At 43.0% G+C, this 27925-nt stretch overlaps 1 protein-coding gene across 17 annotated transcripts; it reads left to right on the forward strand.

The window, feature by feature from the left end:
• Nucleotides 1–111: 111 nt before the first annotated feature.
• On the forward strand, nt 112–27925 carry Ccp110 (centriolar coiled-coil protein 110). Of its 17 annotated transcripts, none has more exons than XM_087571314.1 (16): nt 112–304; nt 1672–1824; nt 3662–3816; nt 5597–5725; nt 8730–10377; nt 13002–13132; nt 13675–13837; nt 14380–14519; nt 15004–15120; nt 20002–20103; nt 20335–20451; nt 21074–21147; nt 22617–22679; nt 23285–23344; nt 23784–23869; nt 26062–27925. In XM_087571314.1, the coding sequence occupies exons 3-16, from the start codon at nt 3676–3678 to the stop codon at nt 26112–26114; spliced, it is 3024 nt and encodes a 1007-aa protein (XP_087427440.1). In that variant the 5' UTR covers nt 112–304; nt 1672–1824; nt 3662–3675; the 3' UTR covers nt 26115–27925.

Raw genomic sequence — 27925 nt, forward strand, 5'->3', positions numbered from 1 at the left:
TGTAAGCAATTGCTAATGTGCTGCAGTGCACTTTGGGGACTGTAGTCTATGGAGGCCCAACCGCTTCAACTGCCCGCCAAACAGTCACCGGAAGTACCGGCCCAGAGGGGTGGAGTTGAGCTGGTGGCGGCGACAGCGGTTGCCAGGATCCCGCGTTGCCGCCTGAGGGACCCGTAATATGGCGGGGAGGAGAAGGAGGAGAAGGCGGCGAACCCAGATGCGCTCTGACTGAACCGACTGAGGCCTTTGCTTATTAAGGAGGCTGGTCCACGGGCAGAGAAGCTGATCGGGCGGTGGGTGTCAGGTGTGTGCTAGAGGACTGGGTTCGTCTTTCTACGGGTCCAGTCTGAACTGAGACCCGGGGAGGCGGCATTGGTGTCTCGCGGGACGGAAGGCCGGCGTTCTGGGTCGGGCTTGGCTTCTCTTGGTCACGAGCCCTTGAAGGCACCGGGAATGGGGATGTGGGAGTTGAGTTGAGGGTGGGGTGTGTGTGGAGGGGGCAGTGTGGAGTTGCGGCGGGGAGGACTTCGAGGGGATGCTTGGATGCTGGCTCCGCCCAGTGAAGCATCCTGCGCTGAAGAGTAGGCACAGGGCATGGAGCTTCAGCTTGGTGCGGAGAGAGATGGAGGCGTACCCCAGGGTGTGCACTGGCCATTTCTAAATACTGGTTACCACAACCAAAGGCCCTAGGAGCACTGTTTACTCCACGTTTGCCACTCTGGGACATCGGCAGGAGGATAATGGCGCTAGTTCTCTCAAGCACCCTTGATTCAGTTAGGTGGTTCCCACCCTTTGCTATTTCCTACCCTAAGAGATGGATTTGGATGACAAAGCCCTTGTCCCCTTTCTCATGTTTTCAAGTCGCATTTGAGTCTCAGGAAGAACCAAACATTGTCTCTTTTCTCCAAAAGTTCACACGCAGGTGATGGAAACACCATTATATCCTCCATTTGGAAAGCAGCTCCCACTTCCTTTCTACTTGTCCTACATAGAATAATGCTGATTGCCGTCTGTGCTTTAGCGTGTTGTTTTCTCATAAATCTCGTTGAGACAGAGCCCCACTTTATAGACGGTGGGGCACAGGGATATATTAGCCCACCATGGATGTACAGCTAGTATGTTCCTAAATAACATCTTTCCCCCTTTACAGACTATAGGAAGTTTATGTATTTGTTGAAACTTGTAAGCAGCCAGCTTGGAAGCTGTGTTACCTTGGCGTTTCCTTTCAGTCTTGTTTCTGAGTACTGGTTATGAATGAGCAGACGGGAGCCATGAGGCTATAGGGTTTGCCAAGAGGCTCTCTGGACAAAGGTCACTTGTAATTAGCTTTAAATGGAGTGGAAAAGGCATGCTTGGACCTGCTGAGGCTGGTATGAATGTAAGTGGACCATGGACCAGTAATGCCTGATGCTAAAGTATGGGGCAGTAGGTTTGTAGTTGGGATCACCTTGTCATCAAGGCTCCCTTAAAATAAACTTGGTGTGAGAAACGTAGTGCCCTCTTGCACAATCGTAGAATCCGGACTCTCTTTAATGACTACTTTTGCAACTGAGAGGTCCCTGGTTCTTTGGGAATAGAGCTGTTCTCCAAGTTGCCAGTCTCGGAATTCTCTTCATTCTGCTAGTCTTGCTTTGCATTGCTTGATCTGTTTGCCCTAATTAATTTATTCAGTAATTGTATTAGGCGCCTGCTGTGTGCTGACACCATTCTGTGCCATGGGACTCAGTGAGCAAGACTGAGAAGGACCTGTTCTATGGAGCTTACGCTTCGGTGGGAGAAGACACACAAAACTCACGGCAGTACAGGAGGCCATTTCAGATAGTGGTAAGTACTGTGGAAACTGGGAAATGTCAGAGGGGTATGATAGTGATGCAGGCGGGGGAATTAGGATGGGGTGATTAGAGAGCGCCTCTTTGAGGACAGGACATGTAAGCTGAAACTTAAGGCTAGGAAGATCCAGTCATGCTCTAGACCATCTGGAGCTTTCTCCAGTCTCACATGAGCACCGGAGTTTCAATGTCCAGTTCATTGTCGTGCTGTGCGTTACCTCTGTTGTGGACTTTGCAGTGTCTAGCGGTATGCGTGGCCCGCTCAAGTGAAGCGGATAATTTCCTGCAACAATGAGACCTTTCTCTACGATGCTGTTAGAAGAAAAGTAGAACTAATGAAGGCAGTTTATGGCCTTTTCTCTCCCAGACTTTTGAGTTTCTTTCTTTTTTGTGCACAAGCACAGAAATTATATAACATCATTTTTAATAGTAAATACAAAAGATGTATTTTTTTTCTTTCTTTTCTTTTTGTTTTCGGAGCTGGGGACCGAACCCAGGGCCTTGTGCTTGCTAGGCAAGCGCTCTACCACTGAGCTAAACCCCCAACCCCAAGATGTATTTTTAAAAAGTAGCAGAAATGGATTTATTGAGATTTTTCTTATTTCTCATCTTTTGGCAATTTTGGTTAAGATACTGTGATGTGAGTTGTTACAGTTGTGCCAGAAAGTGTTTTGTTGCTTCTTAGTCTTGTGTTTAAAAAGTGAATGTCAGCTTCAAAACGATCTCAGCTCTGGAGAGAACCAGTTATTTATTTATTTTTTTTTTTAAAGATTTATTTATTTTAGTTACATGAGTACTCTGTAGCTATCTTCAGACACATCAGAAGAGGGCATCGGATCCAATTACAGATGGCTGTGAGCCACCATGTGGTTGCTGGGAATTGAACTCAGGACCTCTGGAAGAGCAGTCAGTGCTCTTAACCGCTGAGCCATCTCTCCAGCCCTTTTTTAATTTTTTTTTTTTTTCCGGAGCTGGGGACCGAACCCAGGGCCTTGCGCTTGCTAGTCAAGTGCTCTACCGCTGAGCTAAATCCCCAACCCCCAGAACCAGTTATTTTTTGAAGTTGGATCTTACTGTGCACAAATTGAACAAATATAAGCCACAGAACAGAGAGAAGTTCTGTGGCTCAGCACTGAGGGCTCTTTCTTCATTTCTATCTGTACTTTGGCTTTCCCTTGAAATTTGAATTTATGGATTGTATAACTGTCTTAGAGGCCCAGCAGGCCACCATGTCAGGCCACCATGTCTTATTTCATGTCTGTACAGCTCACCCACATCGTGGGCTTAATTTCCCTCTTCAGTCTTGTTAACTAGTTACTTGCCTTGAATATTTAAGGGATGTTACTGTACTGGACGCTCTCTTCCCACAGTTAACTGGGCCCCTGGCTTGCTATGATTATGATAATGTTCCTTTTGCTATTTTCCCTTGTCTTACAGGAGCAAGGGCTGTACAATGTTATGCAAAACAGGCAATCAGTAAATACTTAGCACATGCTAAAAAGAAGGCTTAGGCTGGCTAATCTTTCTGGTTACCTGGAATTTTCATAATCCCAAAGTTTTCTAGAAATTATGAAATTGCTGGGCTGGTTGTTTGAAGTTGCTTAGTGACCTTTCAGGCTTTCGACTATAAAATAAAGCTAATTAAGAAGATCTCCAGAACTGGGAGATTTTCTGTTTTCACGTCTGCCTAAGTCAGCTGGTATCCACAGCATTAAAACAAAGCCTTCAGATGCAGACAGAAAATTCTTGGAAGTGTTTAAATATTCCAGTACTCTTGGGTAATAACTTGTGTTTTGTCAGCACACTACTAAGAGCAGTTTTCTTTCTCCTAGTGTGTGGTGGGAACATGGAGGAATATGAGAAGTTCTGCGAGAAAGCGCTTGCCCGAGCTCAGGAAGCATCACTGTCCACAGACAGCTTCCTGCCCGCCCAGGCAGAAAGTGTCTCACTCATCCGTTTCCATGGGGTGGCTGTACTTTCTCCACTGGTAAACTTAGTAATTATTTATGAAATATTTCTTCCATTCTTAATCATGTGTACACATGGGTATAGGTGCTGGAAGAGGCTACACGAGTGCTTCAGACCCCCTGGAACTGGAGTAACAGACCACAGAGGAGCTTTGAACTAAGCTTTGGTCCTCTGGAGAGCACTATACTTGAAACTGGAGTCATTTTTCCAGCTCCCTTGTTTGTTTTAAAATAACTTTTAAAATCTAGTGAACAACTAATACAGCTCACTTAAGATCAAATGGAAGATTTATAAGCAACTGATGAGATGCCTGATGTTTTTCATAATTAGAAATACAATAGAAACGAGTTAGCATTTTTTTGCCTACTAGATTTGCAACGGTCTCCTAGGACTTTGTGTTTTCATGTTGTGAGGAAAATGAATGTTTAATGTACTTTTATCAAGAAGGTCTGTTTATTTTTTGGCAAGCTGTTTGGTAGTGTTCATCAAAATTTAAGTGTTTGTAACTCTTGACTCAGCAATTCTATTCAGGAAGAATAGCTTACAAATGTGTTCAAATAAATGTGTGTAAGTTATAGCATCATCACTTAAAGTAGCAAATGATTAGTGGGTGTGCTGCCTTTAATTTTAGCACTTGGGAGGCAGATCTCTGTGAGTTTGAGGCCAGCCTGGTTTACAAAGTGAGTTCCAGGACAGCCAGGGCTGTTACACAGAGAAACCCTGTCTGGAAAACAAAAAAGAAAATATAATAGTAAAAGAGATGAATTACCAACCCAAGTGTCCATTAATAATGGACTTTAGCTATGTCCATTGTACACATTTCATGTACCCATGCAAGTGAATAAGGTAGCTCTATAGTACGAGCATGGAAGGCTGCCCTGCCCTGCCTCACATCACACAGTGAGATTTCAGAGGCAGCTGGGAGTGTGGAACCTCGGCCTGGCTTTCAGTCAGTTTGCCGTTGTCCTGCTGTGCAGAGCTTGTGGTCTGTTTCGTTAACTGTTAGAATGGAATGCAGACAGTGAGTGTCGATAATGCTTAGATTGCTTTTCAGGAATTACACGGATAATGTAAGATGCTTAGGCTCGTGCCTGGGTCATAGGTGGCACTCGGGGTATACACATGTTCACCATTTACAGTTTTTAAAAGAGAGTGGTATTGTTCTGGCAAGGGGTAAGAGAATAGAGGACAGTAGAGAAGATACATTTATCATCATACTCAATTTGATGTTATTTTTTAAGTGTGACTATATTTTAAACCAGAAAGTTAGAGAACTCTTAAATTTATTTTTGTTGTGTAAGCATTAAAAGGTCCACGTTTTCTGCCAGCACATTGTAATGAATGTTGTAGCAGTGTTTGGAAGGTAACACAGTACCACCCATCCCCCACCACTCAGTTCACTCTAAGGTGACATCTTTGGACACATCCTAAAGGATGTAGAGAAGTGACGTGTAGTGATAAAGATAGAAGCTGGAGACTGGGGTGAGGCTCACGTTAACCACTATCAGGTAAAAACTTCAGTAGCAGCAGCTCCTGAAGTCCTTTTGTCTGCCATTTAGTATTTGAGACATGACCTTGATGCAGTTGGCAGTGAGCTAGATTCAGTGATATGCAATGGTCATGTGTGATAGCTCCTGGAATCTTCATAATAGGTTACTTCTGCATGACACTCACTCACATGGAGTCCTCGAACCCCAGACACTGCTCAGATTCTTCATACACGGTTTTGGTTGTTCTGATTAAAAACTGGCCAATTTTATTCTTTTACCATTGAATTGCGTGTTTATGGTGTCTTGCAGCTTACCATTGAGAAGAGAGAGAAAATTCAACAGGAAAAGCAGAAAGCACTTGATGTGCAAACAAGAAAGCAGGCCAATAGGAAGAAAGCCTTACTGACGCGTGTCCAGGAAATTCTTGAAAATGTTCAGGTGTGTCATCAAACTAAACTCTTCTAGATTGAAATGATGATATCAGAAGTAAACACTGATAACAGCTTTGCAGAAAAGCTGGCTACGTGTGCTTATTGTTATGATGTGTTTGAGTATAATTTGTTGGAGAGAATCCATTTGTTTGCTAGTACTGCCCAGTACTTGAATCAGAGAGGGTCCTTAGACAGTAGCACTATACACTGGATATAATTGCTTATTGTCTGCCTCATGACTACAAACTGAATTCTCAGTGTCAGAGATGATAGAATTGTCCATTGTAGTTAACCCCTGAACTAATCAGACTCAGTTTCTGATGTGAGCCTCACCCCAGTCTCCAGCTTCTATCTTTATCACTACACGTCACTTCTCTACATCCTTTAGGATGTGTCCAAAGATGTCACCTTAGAGTGGACTGAGTGGTGAGGGATGGGTGGTACTGTGTTACCGTCTTCTTATTCTCTGCTAAAGTAAATAACTGCCTTCAAATGTGTGTATGTATGTATGTATGTGTGTATACATGTATGAAAATTTTGTTTTTAGGTGTTGAAAAATGCCATCTAGATTAAACAAAGAGGCTGGACTACATAGGTCTCCAGATTGAAACTGAAATCATTTAAACAACTATATCTATACCTTTTGTAATCATTTTATTTAAATTAATTCAGATTTGTGTAAACAGTTTGTTTATGGTTTGGGTCATTTCATACTAAAAAGAAACACCAATGGTTTAAGTGGGAAAAATAATTTCTGCCATGCATAACACTTGTGCTTTTTTGTAATTTGAAGGGCTTGTAGTTTGCCTGTGTGACTCCTGCTGTGTGGCTATGGGTAGTAAGCCTTAGGGTATTTGTAGTAACTGCTGCCTTCATTTACCTGTAGGGTCTTATGTAGTGTGGGTGTAGATTTTAATTTGCACATTTTAACTACTGTCTATATTGGTTAATACACCGTAGTTTATTGACTTACTGGTTACTACAACAAAAATGGCAGTGTTCTGGATCTAGTCCATGGAGAGGATCAAATTGCTATTAGCAGAGTCTACTAATGAAATTACTCTTGAGTCTCAGAACTTTCTGTTTAGGAAAGCATACATAATTCAGCTATAAGAATTCCTTATATAGACAGGGATTTCATGGACTACAGATATTTAGAGGGCCTCTTTCCTCTATGATATCTTTGACTCAGTTATAGACTTAAGTTTTTAAATTTAGTTTGTCTAACCGAAGGCACATTTTACTTGTGTACTACAAACATAGCTATTGAGTATTAAAGATGTGAATATGTAAGATTCTACAGCAGAATGATCTAGATCGCTTAAGCCTGGGAGCATGTCCATGGACCCTAGGAGTATGCACTCCTTTTGGCTTATTTTCATCCAGAGGTTGTCACCAAGTACACTTGTATTGTTTATGGCACAGTACCTGGAGACCATTATGTGCCTTGGGACTTATATGGTGAAACTCAAGTGCCATATAGTCTAGCAAAACAAAACAAAACAAAGCAAAAGCCTATGAAAACAACCCCTCCAGATGTTTTGTATTCAGGATGTAATGAGCTCTCACTTTTTCCTGCTCGGTCTCTGAGGCACACAGGTATTCTCACCCTACTGTGTCAGCTGCTGACCTACTTGTCTGAAAACATACAGCTTGCTGTCTTAACTGACTCTCACTGCTCTGATTAAAGTTGGCTTTGTAAGCTGAGTTCTAAGTTGAAATTTTCTAATTTTTAGTAACATAAACCACAGGAAGAACTATTGTTTACTCCAGAAATGCCCCGTCTTATGGGGAGGATTGTTTTTAAGTCAGCACATTTTCTTTTTCCAGTTGGTAGACACAGAGGGTTCACAGAGAGAAAGATCCTCTGCAAAGTAGAGACAAGGTGGTCGTCTCAGGGAGCTATAGCTCTTCAAAGATTTTTGTTTGTTTGTTTTGATTTGTTTTTGAGTCGGGGTAGCCTTGGTTGCCCTTGAATTTATAGAATTCTAACTGCTGCCTCTGCCTGGAGTTCTGGAATTAAAGGTGTGTCTACTACACCCAGCTAAAACTTTAAAAAGGTCTCAATTTTATACTTTGCTTGTATGTATGTCTGTGCATCGTGTGTGTGTCTGGTGCCTGGGCAGGTCAGAAGAGAGCATTAGGTCTTTAAGAACTGATGTTAAGAAATCGTGCACTGCATTGCATGTGCTGGGAGAATGAAGCTTGGTGCCCTTGTAAGAGCAGCAAGTGTCTTAACTGATGAGCCATCTCCACAGCCCCTCATAGGGAGTTCTCAAGAGGTTCTTAAATAAGCATATGGAAGGCAGGAGTCTTACTGATGTCTTAAACAGGTTGTCTTTGTTTTCTAAGCAACTGTGTAAAACACTTGCTTACTTGGCATTTATTGCACACGTCATTGTTGGGTGATGACTTGTCTTAGGAGTAGTTGCTGGTAGTAAGAGCATATAGCCAGAAGGAAGTTAAAGACATTGTTTCTATCCCAGGATTAAACTGAACTTGGATGAATTGTGTATATGTGTGTGCATTCAAATTTATCTCAGAATAGTTTTCTTTTCCCCTTGAGTAAATAGGCTAGGATATCCCATACATTTCTTCTTGGTGGTTTGATCTCCATGCAGTTAAGGATATAGAAATTGATCTTTGAGTGTATTTTATTTGTCTTTTGTCTTTAGTCCAGGCTGGTCTTGAACTTAAAGCAATCCTGTTTGGGTCTGCTGAGGACCCAGGTGACAGTCATGGAAGATACTTTGTGCTCTCAAATGTCAGAACTAAATCTTCCCTTTCTACTTTATTTTAGAGAATAGTGAAATCATAGGCTCCAGGTGGGGAACACTTTTAATCCCAGTGCTTGGGAGCCAGAGGCAGGGGGATCTCTGAGTTCAAGGCTAATCTGGTGTTCATAGAGAGCTTGTCTTAACAAAACAAACAACTACAGCAACAAAACCCCAAAGACTGTGTTTGTTTTTTTTATAATGAAGAAATACTAATTTTTAAATGTGTTGTTTCAGGTTAGAAAAGCGCCAAATGCCAGTGATTTTGATCAGTGGGCGACAGAAACCATTGCCTCTAATTCAGAAGTCACAGGCTTGAGTGTCCCTGTGACAGTTCCAAGTGACTTGCTGAGCCCCACTGAACACTGTACTTCAGGAAAGCTGGGAAAGACAACTGGACTACTGCCAGTGAATAATGAGGACCAACAAAGCCCTGAGAGGATGGGTCTGCCTAAAGACTCAGAGGTGTTTGGTTCTCTGAAGCAGTGTGAGAGTCCAGGAAGCAGGCGGGCAGAAAATGGAGCTGCTCCAAGGCTTTCTTCAGCAAGCTCACAAGAGACTGTCATTTCTGACGATCCCCTCTTAGCAAAGGAAGAACAGGAGCCATCATGTTTGGCTGAAGTCACTCCAGATCCCTACATAATAAGCCTTCAGAATCTAATGAAGAGGTCAAAGGAATATGTGGAAAGAGAGCAATCTAGCTGGAGTCTGAGAAGTAGTTTAAAGAAAAGTGTTCATGAAACTCATTCAGACAAAGAAAACGATGCTGCTAAGGCCAGTGACTGTGTTAAGGAGAAGGCTCCACCCATGCCCGTAGGCCGGCACTGTGGCTCTGCCATCCCTGACAAACCAAGCCTTAATAAGTCCAATGTACTCCTCCAAGGTGCCTCTCAAGCAAGCAGCCTGGGCACCTCCGTTTTAGCTAGCTTTTTAAAAACAGACCTACCTGTAGGAACTGGTCCTCCCACTGTTCCAAATGCCGAGTCAGATTTTAAAGTTATTCCTACCTTTGTTACTGAAAATAAAGTTAAAAGTCTTATAGGTCCATATGCCAAATTACCTAGTCCAGAGCCAAGTATGAGTCCTACAATGCATCGAAGGCATTCCCGGTCATCATCAGCATGTCAGATCCTTATAAACAACCCAGTAAATGCCTGTGAGCTAAGCCCAAAGGGAAAAGAAGAGGCAGTAGATAGAATCGCTCCAGCTGCTGCTGAAACAAATGAATCTGAAATTGTGCCAAAGCCACCAACTGATTTGACAGGGGTTGGTTCAAGCAAGGTTTCTGCTACCAAAGTCATGTCAGATACCATAAGAGAGATGGTTATGGGTAAGCCAAGTCAGGTGCATCAGGCTTTAGGAAATCAATTAGGCAATAATGTCACTGTTGAGCAGTTTGCTATGGAAGGTCCCTTCATACCTGATGGCAGGGGAATGCAGAAAGTAGATGGTACTTGTATAGCTGTGCCCAAGTTGCATGAACTGCAACCCACCAGTCAGTGTGTGTCAAGTCAAACCTTGGAAGATGCATGTGGACTCAAGGCAGCCAGTGTGCTAGCAAAAAACTCCTGCAATGTACAGATGGAACTGAATAAATCTTACGATGTGAAACGCCCATCTCCCTTACTTATGCAAACCCAGAATTCTAGACAGCAGATGGACACACCTCCAGTGCCCCGCGGAAATGAACAGTTTGTAGATAACAGTTTTGAAAAAGTTAAGCGGAGACTTGATTTAGATGTTGATAGTTTACAAAAAGAAAATTGTCCGCATATTCTGACAGCTGGATCAGCTGAGCAGGAAAGGGAACGTCCGCCAGAAAGAAGATACCCTAAGGGATCTGTCTATGGTAACAAGAATAAGATGCTAGAAACTAGCCCTAAAGGTAAGAAAACTTAGAAGTGATTGTGAAATAATTGTCCTCTGTGTGTCAGGGCACTTAATTTTACTGATTGTACTAGAAGCATTGCATATGCTTACTGCCCTTTGTTAGGGTTTCGATTTTGTTTTTTCCAGACAGGGTTTCTCTGTGTAGTCCTGGCTGTCTTGAAACTCACTCTGTAGAGCAGGCTGCCTTTGAAGTCACAGAGATCCATTTGCCTCTTGATCCCTAATGCTGGGATTAAAAGTGTATGCCCATACAACCGCCCACCCTTTAGGATTTCTTTTTCTTTTTTTTTTCTTCAGAGATTTATTTATTTTATATATGTGAGTGTAGCTTCTTCAGACACACCAGAAGGGGGCATCGGATCCCATTTCAGATGGTTGTGACTGACCATGTGGTTGCTGGGAATTGAACTCAGGACCTCTGGAAGGGCAGTCAGTGCTCTAAACCACTCAGTCATCTCACCAGCCTGTTAAGATTTCTTAAATCGAGTGATGAGGCTTTCATAGGCCACTCTGTAGAAAATAGTGCTGATTTCACGGAGGCTTCTCACATGAAGCATGCTTTTAATCTAGTGTGTTACTGAGGTCTTCTCTGGACCATGGTTTCTGTTGTTTCTGCTGGGCACCTTTTCACGTACTTGTTCCTTTGGTATAGCTTTTCCATCGGATCCTTTAGAGTGCCATAAATGAGGCTCTGGTGGTGACTGGAATAGCTTCTTATTGGTGAACTCAGCTTCATGCTTCTGTCTTACGTCCTCTCATTACTACATGTCTGTCTGTCTCTGTTGTTGATTTTGTTGTCATAGTTTGTAATTATGTGGAAGATATAAATTGAGTAAATTAAGCTCTTCGATTTAGGACAAAAATAAGTTTAGTACAGAATACTTAAAATCTCCTTTATCAACAAACAAACAAAAAATAAGCTAGGCAGTGGTAGAGCACGCTTTTAATCCCAACACTTGGGAGGCAGAGACATGTAGCTCTCTTGAGTTCAAAGGCAGCTTGGTCTACAGAGCAAGTTCTAGAACAGCCAGGGCTACAGAGAGAACCCTGTCTCAAAACAAGCAAGCAAGCAAATAAAAATTACCTTTATAAGAACCTTAATAAAACTACTCAGTAGGTAGGTGAGGTAACATAGTCATTCAATCCCAGCACTTGCGAGGGAGAGGCAAGTGAGATTCTAAATTTGAAACCAACCCTGGTCTACTTAGCCTGCTAAGGCTACATAGTGAGACCCTGTTCCAAAACAAAATTATACCCCCCACCCCACCCCCCAAAAAAAGCCATAACCAGTTAGTACCTGTGGAATCACCTTGCATCTTCCAAGTACAGACCCATGCGTGGGTGAAGTGAATGTCAAAGAACATGAAGCCAAGCCAGATGGTAGTGTTTGAGTGAATGTACAGGATGTGGCTCGTCATGCACGTGGCTGGGTCGCTCGCTGTGAGAGTGAGTAAGGAGGTGGTGGCACAGTGCAGTTGCAGCTGCCCATAGCTCCCTGTGCCTCTTCACTTAGAGAGTTCTTTGTTAGTCAAATGGACACTTACTCAATGGCACTGTTGAACTGAGAGGCTGTAGTTCAAAGATGTTTTAGATGTTTTACTTCCCTTCCGTATAAAAATGCATTTGAACACTTGCAACTTGTTGTTGAGAATAAAAGATGTTTAAGAACAAAGAACAGGAAGACTATACTAGTAAGATATTAACATATAATGCTCACTAAATCAGTGATTACAGACAAGCATGGTGGGACATATCTTTAATTCCAGAACTCAGATCTCTGAGTTCAAGGCCAGCCTGGTCTACATAGCAAGTTCCAAGCCAGCCAAGAACTTACATGGTAAGATTTTGTCTTAAAAAAAAAAAAAAGAGATATACTACACATGTGTAATGCTTGGTATTTCAACATTTTGAAAATTTCTCTACTTTCTATTAAATTAGCTTGTATAATCATGACTTTTTATTTGTAACTAAAATCTGGAGTTTTAAAGTCTCAAATTAAGAAAGGTCGATAACCATCAAAATCACTTTTTCTTAAAACCCACAGATGTTCTGTTACATACCCAAGCAAAAGAAAAGCAGGGATCTGGGAGAAGGACAGTCAAAAGTAAATCCTGGTGTAATGTGTTGAGAACCATGTCTCAATACTTATTTGTATGTATGTATATCTGCATGAGTTTATGTGCACCACATTCGTATAGTGCCTGAGAAGGTTATAGCGCATCCAGTTCCCTGGGACTGGAATTATAGGTGGTTGTCGGCCACCTGATGTGGGTGCTGAGAACCAAATCCAAGTCCTCTGCCAAAGCAGCGCGTGTTCCTAACCTCTGCTCTCTAGCCCTGAGGCGCGCATCTTAAAGCGAGTCAGACTTTAGAGACTCTTGAGCTGTGTGTATTGGCTCCAGGAGGTCTGCTGAATGAGTGGGAAGGTTGATCTTACCAAGTAGCATGAAGGAGGCGGAGAGGCCAGTGGCAATGGTTTACCTGGGGAACTGGCTATGTCTGGCTTGTGGTATGTGAGGAGTACCCTCTGGTCAGAACCATAGCTCAACTCGATGGCAGAAAAATGAACTGTTAGGCTTTCAATGAGTTTTCTCAATTTAAGCACACGTTTCTTTTCAGAAGGCCAGGAACTACTGAAAAGCAAGATGTTAGCTTTTGAAGAAATGCGGAAGAGACTAGAGGAACAGCATGTTCAGCAGTTATCACTCCTCATAGCTGAGCAGGAGAGGGAGCAGGAACAACTTCAAAAGGTAAGGGGGATACTAGGGTAGGGTGACTAGCAGTCAGGTTAGTCAGAGTGTGATCTGGGCCATGTGCCTATACTGACAGCTTCCCTCTGTGTATCTTATTTCGAGGTGGTCATTGAGCTTGATGTGTAGATGATATTTTGTTGTCAGAATGTGAAGTCTAACATTTGGGCCCTTACAAGCTAAAAGCCTCTGAGTAGTTTGTGAAAGGGTACCTTATTGAATCCTTATTTCAGAGTCCATAACTTTTTAAAGGTATTTTAAAAAGAGATGCTGATATACATTTTCAAGAACAATATCATAAAGATATTTGTTTTGTGATTATTATAGTCACATTCCATTTTAAATTCAACTTAAAAATAAAAAACACTAACATTTTAAAAAGTGAAATCGGCTGAACAGGCTGTCATACTTTTGAGGGAGGGAAACTTGACATAAATGTAATGTACTCTGCATTGCACACACTTTCAGGCTAAGCCTGCAGTGAGATTGTTTCAGATACCATTAAAGGATCGCGCATGCTATGATACGTGGTCAATTTGCAGGAAATAGAAGAGCAGGAGAAGATGCTGAAAGAGAAGGCAGTGACAACGGATGTCTCTGGCTTGAACAGTGCGCTGGAGCTGGAGTGGAGAAAAAGAAGCGACCCGGCTTTCCTAGAAACCATGCTGTCCCAAGTGGACTCGCTTCAGACTTCAAACAACTCCGGTAGATTTTTAAGAATTGTTTTCCTCTTGAAAGTTATTGTGCAGTAAGCTATTTTAATTATATTTTCCTTCTAGTAATTTAATGCCCATTCTACCCCTGTTTGCCTGCTGCTTAGTAGCCGTGAAAAATGGCATGACATCGGATCTAAGTTCACAGAGCAGGTGTCCACGAGGAGACTCACCATAACAAGAGCAGGCAGTTGGGCCCGGAGCCCGGCCGCCCATTCATGGAGCAGGTGACATGCTCAAGTGAGAACACTTGGTATCTCCTGAGTGGTTTGGAATTACCTCTCATTCCCCGGCAGCAGTCAGATCTTTTCACAGCGTCAATTATCCTGAGATTCTGTTTTCTTGAAAAGCTCCATCTGGCACAGACGCTGACGGCCCATGGATATTTTATGTCTGCATTTGGCTTAGTTTCTGAGATGGCCGTTATTCATTGAGTGTCACAAATGTTTATTACAGCACTTTGCATACTCTGATGATGTGACATTCAGTCTGAGGCCACAGATCACTGGACTAGTCTGTACTGTGTTCCTCTAGGCTTCCTAAGTTCTGCCCTGCAATATAGCTTTGGCTCTGCAAGTGAAGTACCGCTCTACCTCTGGGGATCACTGACCAGTGGCGTGACCAAACTCTCAGTAACAAGGCCTTTTGGACGGGCCCAACCTAAATGGTCTCAGGTGGGGTTCCTCGATATCTGTGTCAGGCTTTCTTTCATTGTTTATTTATTGGGGTGGGGGCTTGCATGTCACATCATAAGCACAGAGGGTAGCTTGTGGGAGTCAGTTCTCGCTGTCCACCATGTGGGTCCTAGGGCCTGGTGGCTGGGGATTTTACCTACCGGGATTTCATCAGACCAGTGTATCTTTTTAAAGAGCTACGTTTTAGGTTGTATACTGAACATGAGTTTACTATTTTTGGTATAGATGAAACTCCATGAGCAAGTGTCTAGGAAAGAATGTTAGCTGACGGTGACAGATTAAAAGTCACAAGTATGGTGCTAGGATTCTTTTTTTTTTTTTTTTTTTTTTCTTTTCTTTTTTTTTCGGGGCTGGGGATTGAACCCAGGACCTTGCGCTTCCTAGGCAAGCGCTCTACCACTGAGCCAAATCCCCAACCCCAGGTGCTAGGATTCTTAAAGCATTGTTTTTAATTTCTTTCTAGGTTTTTAGTCCAGAAATACAAGCAAAATTTAATAAAATAACTGCTGTGGCAAAAGGGTTTCTCACTCGTAAACTTATGCAAACAGACAAACTGAAGCAGCTTCGACAAACCGTAAAAGTAAGGTTACTGAAATTCCTTGTTTTTTCACTTCATTTCAGTCTTCTGACAGCTGAACTCAGAACTCAGATCAAATTATTTTAGTTATTGTAATTTAGTTGATTTCACAAGTCTGATTACTTAGATGTGTTTTCCAGATTACTGCCACTCCCCTCCCACCAAGATACTTGTGTGTGGAATGTTCATTTCAGGCATAACATGGCTGCTGCACTTTATGTATTTGTTTGTTTATGCGTGCGTGCGTGCGTGTGTGTGTGCGTGTGTGCAGGTGACCTAGCAGCCAACAAGCTGAGGCAGTCACTCCTGGCTTTTTACATGTGTTGCAACTTTGAACTCATGTTCATCTCTGTACACAGAGTGCCCTTACCTCCTGAGCTGTCTACCTGGCCCTGGCGCACTCTTGAACTTGGAGTTATGATTATTTGCTTGATTGTGCTTAAGATTAGGTCCACGTCATGAAGGTGATGGCTGGTAGGCCCTGCCTCTCCCTGCCCACTTAAACAGTTAATGGTTGGCAGGAGACAGACAGACAGTTCCTTCCTGCCGCAGCCACTAGTAAGTCACCTGTGCTCTTGATGCAGCCCAGTGAGAGTCACTGGGCCACAAAGGAAGGAACGTGAGAGTAGGAGAGGAGACACTCCTGCAGGAACATACTTTTTTTTTAAAATGTAATTAAAAAGCAAAACACCCCAAACCACTTTTTGGGGGGTAGTGTTTTGAGACAGAGCTTCTCTGTGTAGCCCTGGCTGTCCTAGAACTTGATTTGCCCCCAAGTGGCCCCACGTTTCTTTCTTTTTTTTTGTTTTTTTTCAGAGATAAGTCACTGAGTAGGATGCCTGTTTCCCCCTCCCCCTTTTTTTAAAGAATTATTTATTTAATGTATGTGAGTACACTATAGCTATCTTCAGACATACCAGAAGAGGGCATCAGATTCCACTATAGGTGATTGTGAGCCACATGTGGTTGCTGGGAAGAGCAGTCAGTGCTCTTAACCGCTGAGCCATCTCTCCAACACACACACACACACACACACACACACACACACACACTCCCTCTCTCTCTCTCTCTCTCTCTCTCTATATATATATATATATATATATATATATATATATATGATATTTAATAACATTTCAAATTTATCACTTTTCCTGATATCCCCTCTGGAAAACTCCATTCCATCCTCCCTCCCCCTGCTTCTATGAGGGTGCTTCCCCTTCCACTCCCCCCTCCTCACCCTTGCATTTCCCTACACTGGGGCATGGAGCCTTCCCAGGACCAAGGGCCTCTCCTCCCATTGATGTCTGACAGGGTCATCCTCTGCTACATATGCAACTGGAGCCATGGTTCTGATATGGGTCCCTCCATGTGTACTCTTTAGTTGATGGTTTAGTCCCTGGGAGCTCTGTGGGGTCTGGTTGGTTGATATTGTTGTTCTTTCTATGGGTTGCAAATCCCTTTAGCTCCTTCAGTCCTTTCTCTAACTCCTCCATTGGGGACCCCGTTCTCAGTCCAATGGTTGACTGCGAGCATCCACCTCTGTATTTGTCAGTCTCTGGCTAAGCCTCTCAGGAGACAGTTATATCAGGCTCCTGACAGCAAGCACTTCTTGGCATCTGCAATAGTGTCTGGGTTTGGTGACTGTATATGGGATGGATCCATATCCAGGTGGGTCAGTCTTAGGTGGTCTTTCCTTCAGTCTCTGCTCCACACTTTGTCTCTGTATTTCCTCCCATGAGTATTTTGTTCCCTCTTCTAAGAAGGACTGAAGCATCCACTCTTTGGTCTTCCTTCTTCTTGAACTTCATGTGGTCTGTGAATTGTATCTCAGGTATTCTGAGCTTTTGGGCTAATATCCACTTATCAGTGAGTGCATACCATGTGTGTTCTTTTGTGATTGAGTTACCTCACTAAGGATGGTATTTTCTAGTTCTATCCATTTTTCTAAGAATTTTATGAAGTCATTGTTTTTAGTAGCTGAGTAGTACTCCATTGTGTAGATGTACCACATTTTCTGTATCCATTCCTCTGCTGAGGGACATCTGTGTTCTTTCCAGTTTCTGGCTGTTATAAATAAGGCTGCTATGAACATAGTGGAGCATGTGTCTTTGTTGTATGTTGGAGCATCTTTTGGGTATATGCCCAGGAGTGGTATAGCTGTATCCTCAGGTAGTACTATGTCCAATTTTCTGAAGAACTACCAGACTGATTTCCAGAGTAGCTGTACCAGCTTATAATCCCACCAACAATGGAGCAGTGTTCTCTTTCTCCACATCCTCACCAGCATCTGCTGTCACCTGAGTTTTTGATCTTAGCCATTCTGACTGATGTGAGGTAGGATTTCAGAGTCCTTTTGATTTGCATTTCCCTGATGACTAAGGATGTTGAACATTTCTTTAGGTGCTTCTCAGCCATTTGGTATTCCTCAGTTGAGAATTCTTTGTTTAGCTCTGTACCCCATTTTTAATAGGGTTATTTGGCTCCCTGCAGTCTAACTTCTTGAATTCTTTGTATATATTGGATATTAGCCCTCTATGGGATGTAGGATTGGTAAAGGTCTTTTTCCAGTCTGTTGGTTGCCGTTTTGTCCTAATGACAGTGTCCTTTGCAATTTTTAAGAGGTCCCATTTGTTAAGTGTTGATCTTAGAGCATAAGACATTGGTGTGTTCAGGAAATTTTTTTAAAGAGCGAAGCTGGAGAGACGGTTCATCAGTTAAAAGTACTGGCTATTCTTCCAGAGGACTGGAGTTCAGTTCCTAGCATCCACATGGTGGTTCACAACTGCCACTAACTCCTGTTCCAGTGGTTCTGACACTGCCTACTGGACATCATGGGCACTGCACACATGTGGTGTACTTGCAGGCAAAACACTCAGGCTCATAAATCTTTTTTGAAGAAAATCAAGAACATCCTAATATTAGAAGCCCTAAGTTTATGTGGTCAGTTAGCACAGAGGTAAAACAGTTTTTACCATTTCAAACGCTTTCTCCCAGTTCTGCGTGTTCTGTTATAGAGAGCAAGTCTGAGGCGGGGAATGAAAGCCTCCACTATGAGAGAGAGGCCGTGGCAGAGCAGGGTATACCCAGACCGGGTACAGAACATCAGCCTGTTTGAAAAGCAAGGCAAGCGACTACCATCTGCCAAAAGGCTCATGGAGATGTCTGAATTAATTAATTTGGGTCCTGGGTTAATAGACTTCTCTCTCATCCCTGTGAGGAATAATAGAGGCAGGGATCCCCCTGAGGTCTTGGGTGTTTGAGGGCCAAGAGCATCCTGGGGCCCTGGGCACCATTTCTTAGTTTTTTCCCCAGTCTCTCCACCTCTGGGCTCCCTCCACCTCTGGGCTCCCTCCACCCCTGCGCTCCCTCCACCTCAGAGCTCCCTCCACCCCTGGGCTCCCTCCACCCCTGGGTTCCCTCCACCTCTGGGCTCCCTCCACCCCTGGGCTCCCTCCACCCCTGGGCTCCCTCCACCCCTGGGCTCCCTCCACCTCTGCCCTCCCTCCACCTCTGCCCTCCCTCCACCTCTGCCCTCCCTCCACCTCTGCCCTCCCTCCACCTCTGCCCTCCCTCTCCTATGCAGTTCACCACACAGCCTCTGGCTTAAGGAATCTGCACACAATGAAGGCAACTTTGGTAGGCCTGCCCAGAGGGGAGCTGGGGACAGAAAGCTTTTTTGTATGATAAACTACCTGTGGTTGTGTCTCCTTTGTGAATAAGGGTTATTGTTTCTTCTGCTGGTGACAACTTGATGCCTCTCAAGAAGATGAACTAGTGTAAATGAGTAAGGGCTGGAGAGATGGCTCAGCGGTTAAGAGCACTGATTGCTCTTCCAGAGGTCCTGAGTTCAGTTCCTAGCAACCACATGGTGGCTCATAATCTTCTGTAATGGAATCTGATGCTCTCTTCTGGTGTGTCTGAATTATTAAATAAATAAGTAAATCTTTTTTAAAAAGAAAGAAAACGACTTAATCATCCATTCCTGAGTGGGCAGAGCCACAGTTTTCTTCCACAAAGTATTTATTTTTGGAGACATGGTCTCATTCTAGCCCAAGCCGGCCTCAACCTCACAGTAGTACTGTTTGAGCTCTTGAGTGCTAGATCCTGGCTACAGGTCCCCACCCTAGCCTGAGCAGTGTTAGAGCCACATAGGCCATTTCACTCATCACTGGCTTGCTCCTGCTGCCATTTATCTGCCCCTCCCACCCCAGACTCTCACAGTGAGCCTCTGTCCCACCCTGAGCAGTACAGTGATGCCAGCGCCCACAGCCGAGATGGCATTCCTCTGCTCTATAGTGTGGCTCGGCTTTTTGATAGATGGGGAAGTCCCCCGTAGGTCGCAGCTATAGAACTGGCTCTGTCAATGTCCATGTTTGTGTACTTTCTTGTCATACCCCTCCCGCTTGTTTTTTTCTCTGTCCTTAGTGTCTGGACATTGCAGTGAGCGCTACCTCTCGGCCCTATTCATCACTAGGGACAATTCTAAATATGGTCAAGGATTGTCAGTGCCTGCCTTTTCACCAATACCAGAGATTTTAGATTCTTCAGATTTGGTATTCATTGTAACATACAAATGTTCTCACAGATGGGCCGTTAAGGTCCCCAGACACCACATGTGAGTTAATGATGGGGGTTCAAATGACTGCTAATCCAGAACCACCTGACCAAGTCATGTGGCCTTCCCTTACGGAGAGGATACAGAAGCCAGCCTGAAGAGCATAGTTTCCAGTCCCTCTGCCATTCTGGGCAGGAGGAGGCAGGGAAACATGGTGAGGGTGATATGTCATCAGTAGTATTTTTTGTGTTCTTAGTAATTTTTTTAGAGAGAGAGTAAAAGGAAACTTCCTAGAAAACTGGCTTTTAAAAAGTATCTCCTTTTTTCAGGACACCATGGAATTTATACGAAGTTTTCAGTCAGAAGCCCCTCTGAAGAGAGGTGTCGTCTCAGCCCAAGATGCTTCCCTTCAGGAACGAGTGTTAGCTCAGGTAGATGCTTCTGCCCTGAAGGGTTCCTAACTGGAGAAATTGGTCAGTTCCTAACTGGAGGCCCAGGGTTGCAAATGTATTTCTCTTTTTGTTTAAATAGGGAAAAAAGGTTTCAATGAAAACTTCTGTACCTTCTTATTCCAAATGAAAGAAGTACACACAGTAGATGTTGTATTACTAAATTCTAGTCTCATCTTTGGAGTGTAGACTCGTTTCCTCTTTCACACCTAGTTGCGAGCTGCCCTGTATGGTATTCATGACATCTTCTTCGTAATGGATGCAGCTGAGAGAATGTCAATCCTCCATCATGATCGAGAAGCCCGCAAAGAGAAGCTGCTCCGGCAGATGGTATGTGTGCCGTGCGACTTTCTGCTGGAGAGGCTTCTCCGAGCTTGGGTGATGGGGCTCCATGGCATTTGCAGCAGCCTGAAGCTAGATGGGCCCCAGGATTCCCAGCACCACTGGCTGTGTTGGCTGCTCCACAGGAACCCCACAGTGAAAGAATCCCGGACTGTGTTGGGATTGGATTGGAGGTCTGAGACCTTGAATATTTTGTTCTGGTAGCTCATAGGAAACTGTCAGCTGCTCCCGATTGAGTTTTCTTATCACATTCATACAGATTTTATCATTTTTGAAGTCTGAAAAGTGGTTCCAAATTGATTTTGAACACTGAGTTTCTAGAGTGCTGGCTGGCAACTACATACAAAAGTATAAGTAATAGAATTTTAACAGTGCTTAAATCGGGTTACCTAAAAACATTAGCTAAGTGCCTAGCTGTGGTGGCACACACACACCCTTAATCCCAGGAATCAGGAAGGAGAGCAGGCAGAGTTGAAGGGCAGCCTGGTTAATATAGGCAGCTTCAGGACATCCAAACCCTGTCTGCTGCCACCGCCCGGCTCTGGATTGTCTTATGTTGTGACACAGTGCTAATGCTACCAGTCAGCCTGATGCTCCCTTTGTATTGAAGGATAAGATGAGAAGTCCACGAGTGGCGCTTTCAGTGGCAACACAGAAGTCCCTGGACAGGAAGAAGTTCATGAAGTAAGTTCTGTTTGTCACTTTATTATCTGCTAGTTAATTTTAGTTATCTGCTGGTCTGTTTGTGTTCCAGTAGGAAGTTGAAAGACCCCCAGATTTGGGGAGACTCTCGCTCCAGTCACGGATTGGGGTACCCCCAGGAAACACGAGTAGCCGGTCTTGATGTAATCAGCAAGAGGCAGTTTTATTTACGAGATCTCGGGCTGACACGTATCCCACACAGGAGATTGAGTCAAGCCCCGAGCCTCTCTAGGCAGGAGCTTATATAGGGAAAACCAGGGGTTTCGTGTGGATACACATAATTGGCTAATACAAAGGGTGCACAGTTAATTTTGGCACGGAGTTACATCAACAAAGCATATGTGTAATCTAGCATCTCAGCAATGTGGGCACGGCAACTCATCTCACTGCAGCAGGGGGATGACCCATCCTCAGGGAGTGAAGGAAGGGGAGGGGGTGGCTCCAGATGGCCAGTGTCCTTGGGAGCTGATAGTCGAGCCAGTGAGCCCTATCTCAAATTCTCTCAGGCATGTCTGGACTTTGTTCATGACTAACTTTTAGAAATTTAACTCTTCAAAGTAAACAGGGACTGGAGAGATGGCTCAGTGGGTAAGAGTACTGGCTGCCTTTGCAAAGGACCGGGTTTTATTCTCAGATGTCCTTTTCTGGTCTCCACAGATACTGTGTACACATTCTACACTCACATGTGTTTAGGCAAAATATCCATATGCATAAGGTAAAGCTTAAAACTAGAAAGAAATAACAGTTTGCTCTTATGCAGTGGAGCTAATAGGAATCCCTCTTTCTCTCTTTCTCTTTAAAGAGACCATGTTGCCTTTGCTACCTGCAACATATGATAGAGCCTAAATTGGGACTAAAGATGTTTGCTACCATACTGGGTAGACATTCCCCTTTAGATATGGAAATTTATTAAAGTAATTTATCATTTGATAAATTATAAATTATTATCAACATTTCATATGACAGATAGTCAAACAATTTCAATAGGTCTTAATTTTTAAATAATTATTTCACCATTTGAATAAATTCTCCCTGATATCTGAAAGATATCCTGGGGCTAAAACTCAAGAGGAAGTATATTTTAGTAACTATCATTTACAAACTTAAAGATTTCTTGTTTTATGTAGATGAATGTTTTGCCAGCATGTAGATTGTTCACTATGTGTGTACTTTGTTTCCATAGAAGCCAGAGAGGGATTTGGAGCCCCTGGAACTGGAGTTACAGACAATTGCGAGCTGCTAGCAACGCAGTCCAGGTCCTCTGGGAGAACAGCAGTGCTCTCAGGCTCTGAGCCATCCCTAGCTCCAGAACCTTTTTCTTGATGCTGGTTTTCACTGTGCTTAGCATAGGCCTTTAGCAGACAGGCCCTTGTGTCTCAGTGCCTTCCGTCATGTGTAAGCCTGTTCCCTCCCTTCTCAAACATACTGTCCTTGTCTTTATATCATGTTAGAGTTGCTGAAATGGGAATGGCAAATAAGAAGTTCCTGCTTAAGCAAAACCCTTCAGAAACAAGGTAAGGAAAACCACCTCATCCCAGTGAGAGCCTTTTTATGGAAAATTTTATGCCTAATGCTTGCTTTTAAAAAAAGTTGGTTTGCGTTGCCTCAGTGGGACACTCCCGCTGAGCTGAGGAGTGAGGCTCAACACTCATGCTGAGGTCTGTTCTCGGCCACGTGCAGGCCAGGTCAGAGGTTCCTGGCACTGGCTGTAGGACAGGCCATTTCTGACAGAAATTTCAGATTACCAGGCAGTCTTCAGTACTTGTTTAAAGACCTCAGGACACTGACTTTCTGGTACATACAATTTGTCTTTCCCTCTTGTAAAATGAGTGTTTTGTCTCATGTTTGAGAAGTTGGCATTTGTAAGGCATACCAGAAAATTCTTTAAGGCACAGGGATTGCATGCATTGGTTATTGCTTTCCTGATGAAAACCTGAGGTCTGAGCTCATGGTGAGCCAAGCGTAAGTCCCTTACTGGTGCTTTAGTCAGTCAGCTCCTCCTTGTGATAGATAGCTCAGATGGCTTCTAACCTCACTGTTGTCACCTTGCACCCATTGAGAGAAAGTAGGAAAAGTGGAATTTGTCTTTGGATTAATTTTGCATTTAATTTGTCAACAGAGTCCTTCAGCCAAACCAAGGACAGAATGCACCTGTTCATAGGCTACTTAGTAGACAAGGGTAAGAATGCCACACACATGGGGATGTGAAAGTATTCAAGCCAAGATCAGTACAAGATCTACTGTCTGTGCTGTACTGTGTAGCATCAAGGTCTGGTGTTGTGTGCAGACAGCCGTGCTGCTGCGCTGCTGTGTAAATCTTAGTTATCATCTGGTGTGGGCTTTTACTTCTCATTTCATACCATCTTACTCATTCTGTGTTTAATATAAGCTGCTTCGTCAAGTAAGATAAGTCTCCCTCAGGGATTCTCCAACCAAATGTGAAGCAGGAGTCCGCTCTCCTGCGGAAACACAAGTGCAGCTCTCCTGATGGCTGGGTGTGTGTGCGGGACTTCAGTTCCTCTCAGGCTTATGCTCTGGGTAGTTGATGCTGTGTGCTGTTTTCTCTGAAGTGCAGACCTTCATGCAAGTGACCAATTAACCTTTTTATATTCAATTAGAACCCCCAAGACATCAGTGAAGGGGGTTGTGCAAAATAGACAGAAGCCTTCACAGAGCAGAGTGCCTAACAGAGCGCCTGTGTCAGGTGTGTAGCAATGAATTCCTGGAGCCTGTTCACCAAGGGCCGTGCAGTCTGCCCTGACTCAGGCATCACCGTGGGACGTGCGGTCTTCCTTGCCACCATTGTGCTAGTGTATTCACGGATATCCCCATTGGTGGCCATCATCTTAGTATTTTGTGGAGGCCAGGAAATCCTGTGAGTTGGGCTGCCTGTCTTAATGACTAGTCAGTTTATGGGAAGCACTGTTTTTAATTTGGAAATTCTTGTAGAATTATCCAGCTTACTTAGAACCTGTATATATGAGTAGAAGTGGTCATCTCATATCTGATGTGGCCCCGTGGCAGTGTGTCAGCCACGGTTTCTGTGTCTGTGTGTGACTGCAGGATCCACAGTGAATATGCCAGGTGTGTGGGAGAGTCCTCAGCTTCCCTCTGTAAGAAGCCTGAGCCAAATTTCCTTATACTCATCACTTGAACATTATTCAAACTGAAACCTGTTTGAAAATTTAATTTATGGTGGCAAGAAAGACAGATTCAGTCTTGAGCTTAGTCAAAACTCTTACCAAATGCTTTAATATTTGTTAGTGTTTTGGTTAAGACATTTTGATTATGCTCACTGGATTATGCAGCCCATTAAAAACACTTTACAATGCTATGCTTTCAACTGCTGCTTTCTGACACTCACAGGCAGCCATATTAATCCCTAAGCGATGGAGGAAGGCTTGGGTTAATTCTAGTCTCCCCACTAATAAACTATTAGGCAGTGTTTGTAACTACGAGTGAGTGATTCCTCCTATCTAGACAAGAAGAAGCAGTGTTACATCAAGTGATTTTGTTACCGTTACTTTAGTCTTTCATGTTATTACTAGTCGTTCACATAGATTCCAAGAGGGAACAAGGTACCAGGAAATGTCAGATCATTCTAGACCTTTTGCACGAACATAGTTTGTAATGTCACATGTATCTAGGCTATTTTACAAGGTTTCTCTTTTGAAGTCACTGAGTGACAATCATTGGAGTTGTTTGAAAGTCAGAGCCTGCTTGCTTTAGAGTTGGTGAGCTTGTGACATTATGTTAGTGTCAGGATGTTTTCAATTCTTGTCATGTGAGTGTTAGAGGCTGTGGTTACTCTTAGGTGGCTGGACAATCGTTGTGGAGCAAGCACTGTTCTGCCAGTGGCATCAGTTCACCACAGTGACTACTCTCCATGTTTTTCTCATGCATTTCATCTCCATGATTTGTCACTTGTGAGTCTATAAGCAAGGAGGCAAGTCCTCTTTCCATTGAGTAATTGACACCATAAACAGGAAACCGCCATAGTTGATAATGTGCGACAGAACTATTTTATAGCTATTGAAGTAATTGCATTGCAGCACAGTGAATAATATAAATATAATCAACATGTATATTTTTCTACCTTTCTAAACAAGCAAAATACCTTTTATTAATATGTGAATGTATAGACAATGAAAGCACAGAATTCTCATTTCTTTGTAAATGTTATATAAATGGAGAATTTGACATAGTGACTAAAAAGCTAATTATCAGTCCATCATTGCTCTTAACAGAATTACTTCACCCTGGCATACTTCCAATGTCTTGGGTTATATTTTAAGTGAATTTGAAATTATGGCTTGATTTGGTCTACATGAGTATTAATTATTTTATTAGTAATCGGTTTATTTAAAAACCTTGTCTGTTTTTATATGAGAGAGTCTCACTTTATAGCCCAGGTTGGCTTTGAACTTATAATCTTCTGAGACAGCCTCTGCACAAATGATCACAGTTACCACACCCAATTCCAAACACTTATTTTTGTCATAGTCAGGTAGCATTCTCATAGGCTGAATGGTCAATGCCTAAGGACCGCACAGCATTTAAAGTATAGTTTCTACAAATTAAGTTTCAGTCTTGGAACCTGTGCAGGAAGTGTTTTGTGTATGTCAGAGTGGACGTGCAGCAGATCTGGAAACCACTGAGTAGAGCAGAGCAGGAACTGGCGGAAGAACAGGAGAGGGGATGAGGTCAGCCGAGTCCCAGTGTCCAGCTCCAGCTCGGTTGGCTGAGGCAGCGGATTGCTGATGCTTTGTGACAGTCTCTACCTCAGGGTTAAGTTTAACCACACTCATTGCTTAGCCCTATGCCAGTAACTTACTAAATTATATCACAGAAAATTTCTAGCCTTGAGAAGTAATAATAATTTTGCTCTGTTTTTAGGAGCATATGCAGGAAAAACCCAAAGAAAGCGGCCAAATGTTGCGACAATTTAAGAAGACAGCACTCGCTGGGATGAAGCAGGGAGCAGGGCTGCTGCCACCCACGTTCCACTCTCTAGTCAGGGCTTTTGACTTAGCCCTGGACTCTTTATGCAGGCAAAGGGACAGCAAGGGCTGAGCATTGGCCTGTCTAATCTGGTCAGCTTGGGGAATTCCTGCCTCATTTTCCTATTAATGTTACTTTGGGTAAAAATGATTAGTAATTGCCTTGTTTCTGAGCTTAGCCTATATAAAGATAATTTCTGTGCCCAGAGTCACCCTTTTTTATAAACACGAAAAGATACTTATTTTTACAAATTATTGGAAAGATATCACCAATTGTAAATTAGCCCTAAAGCCTAAATTTCATTCATGACTATGTACTAATTGCTGAATTTGGGGAACAAATTAGATACGGTTCTATTCAAAGGGAAATTATTGCAGGAATATCTGTTTTTCTAATTTTAAACACTCAGAATCCCACATCCTTTGACTTGCAGTGTAGCTACACAGAATGAAACACTTCCTGCTAAATCCCACATAAGAAGTGACTGAGGGTCTTGGTTTTGGGTAGAAAAGAAGACATTTCTGCAGACAGCTGGTTGTTTTACGGGAATGTTGGGTTTCCTGTGTGTTACTGTTGGGCAGACGTAGACTAGATTATGTGCACTACCCTGGGAGGTGGCACGTTTAGAGGCCATAGCACAGTTCATGAGCACAGCACGTGGGTATGCACTGTGATGGGGCAGCAGAGCGCATGCGGCTAGTTCTAGTTAGTCTGTACTAGTCTGTGTCTGTACTAGTCTGTGTCTAGTTCTAGTTAGTCTATACTGTTTGTCTTCAGTCTTCTTTTTCTAGCATGCTTTACATAGGACAGAATAAAGGGCTATTTAATAAGAAATCCAGATCTCAGATAGCATAGTAGTAATACTGTCTAGTTTAAAACCTGCAGTAAAGGTACTCAGATTTATGGCTTTCGTGACTAACATTGAAACATCAACCAACAATGTACCAAGAAAACATGATTTTATGAAACAGAATGTCACTTACTATGTAATTCCAAAAAGGGCTTTGTGCTTCTTACATAACATTGGGATTGTGTATATTTGAACCATATAACTTGAATTTTAAAGATAGTAGTATTTTGAAGATGCAGCCTATATATTCTTAATAACCTTTTTAGGAATATGGAGATAAAGATGGTTTTTCTGCTTTTCTTCCATCTGAGATTTGACTTTTATACCCAGCCAGAAGTTACAAAAGAATGACCCACTCTGGGTATAAGCTTGGTTTCCTTTATTGAGACTTCCCATTCACTGAAGAGAAGAAGAAGACAGGCAAAAGGTCCAGGTCACAGAGTTTCACCCGTAGCAAAGGTGTGCCGCAGTGTTACCTGCAGTCACCGTTCAGGTGTAACTGTGCTTCATCGTTCCAAACGCTCAGGACTCCGTGTATCATTGTGGGCTCGGCTCTTCAGTAAGGAAGAGGAGCTGAAAGGCTGTGTATGTTAGTATGAATTACCTAAGTGAACTATGTTTTGGAAAGTTACAAATACTTTTAGATTAAGGATGAGAAACTGGAGTGTTTTTAATTTCATGGTAAAAGTTTGCTTGTTTTACATTTGAATGTTCACAGTTTCTCTCAGAAAAGTGCCAGACACTGTTTTGTGCTTTTGAAGAAGTTTTATTTATATGCATTATTTTTATTGTTATTTTTACTTTGACTGGAATGTCTATTAATGTGAATTGTGTTTATTTTTATACTTTGGTTTTCACTAGTTTTGCTTCTAGGTAAAAGGCAAAATAAAGTTTTCATCCTAAAGGAAA

The sequence above is a fragment of the Rattus norvegicus genome, chromosome 1, assembly GCF_021556685.1.
Source record: "Rattus norvegicus strain SHRSP/BbbUtx chromosome 1, alternate assembly SHRSP_T2T, whole genome shotgun sequence".
Taxonomy (NCBI): Eukaryota; Metazoa; Chordata; class Mammalia; order Rodentia; family Muridae; genus Rattus; species Rattus norvegicus.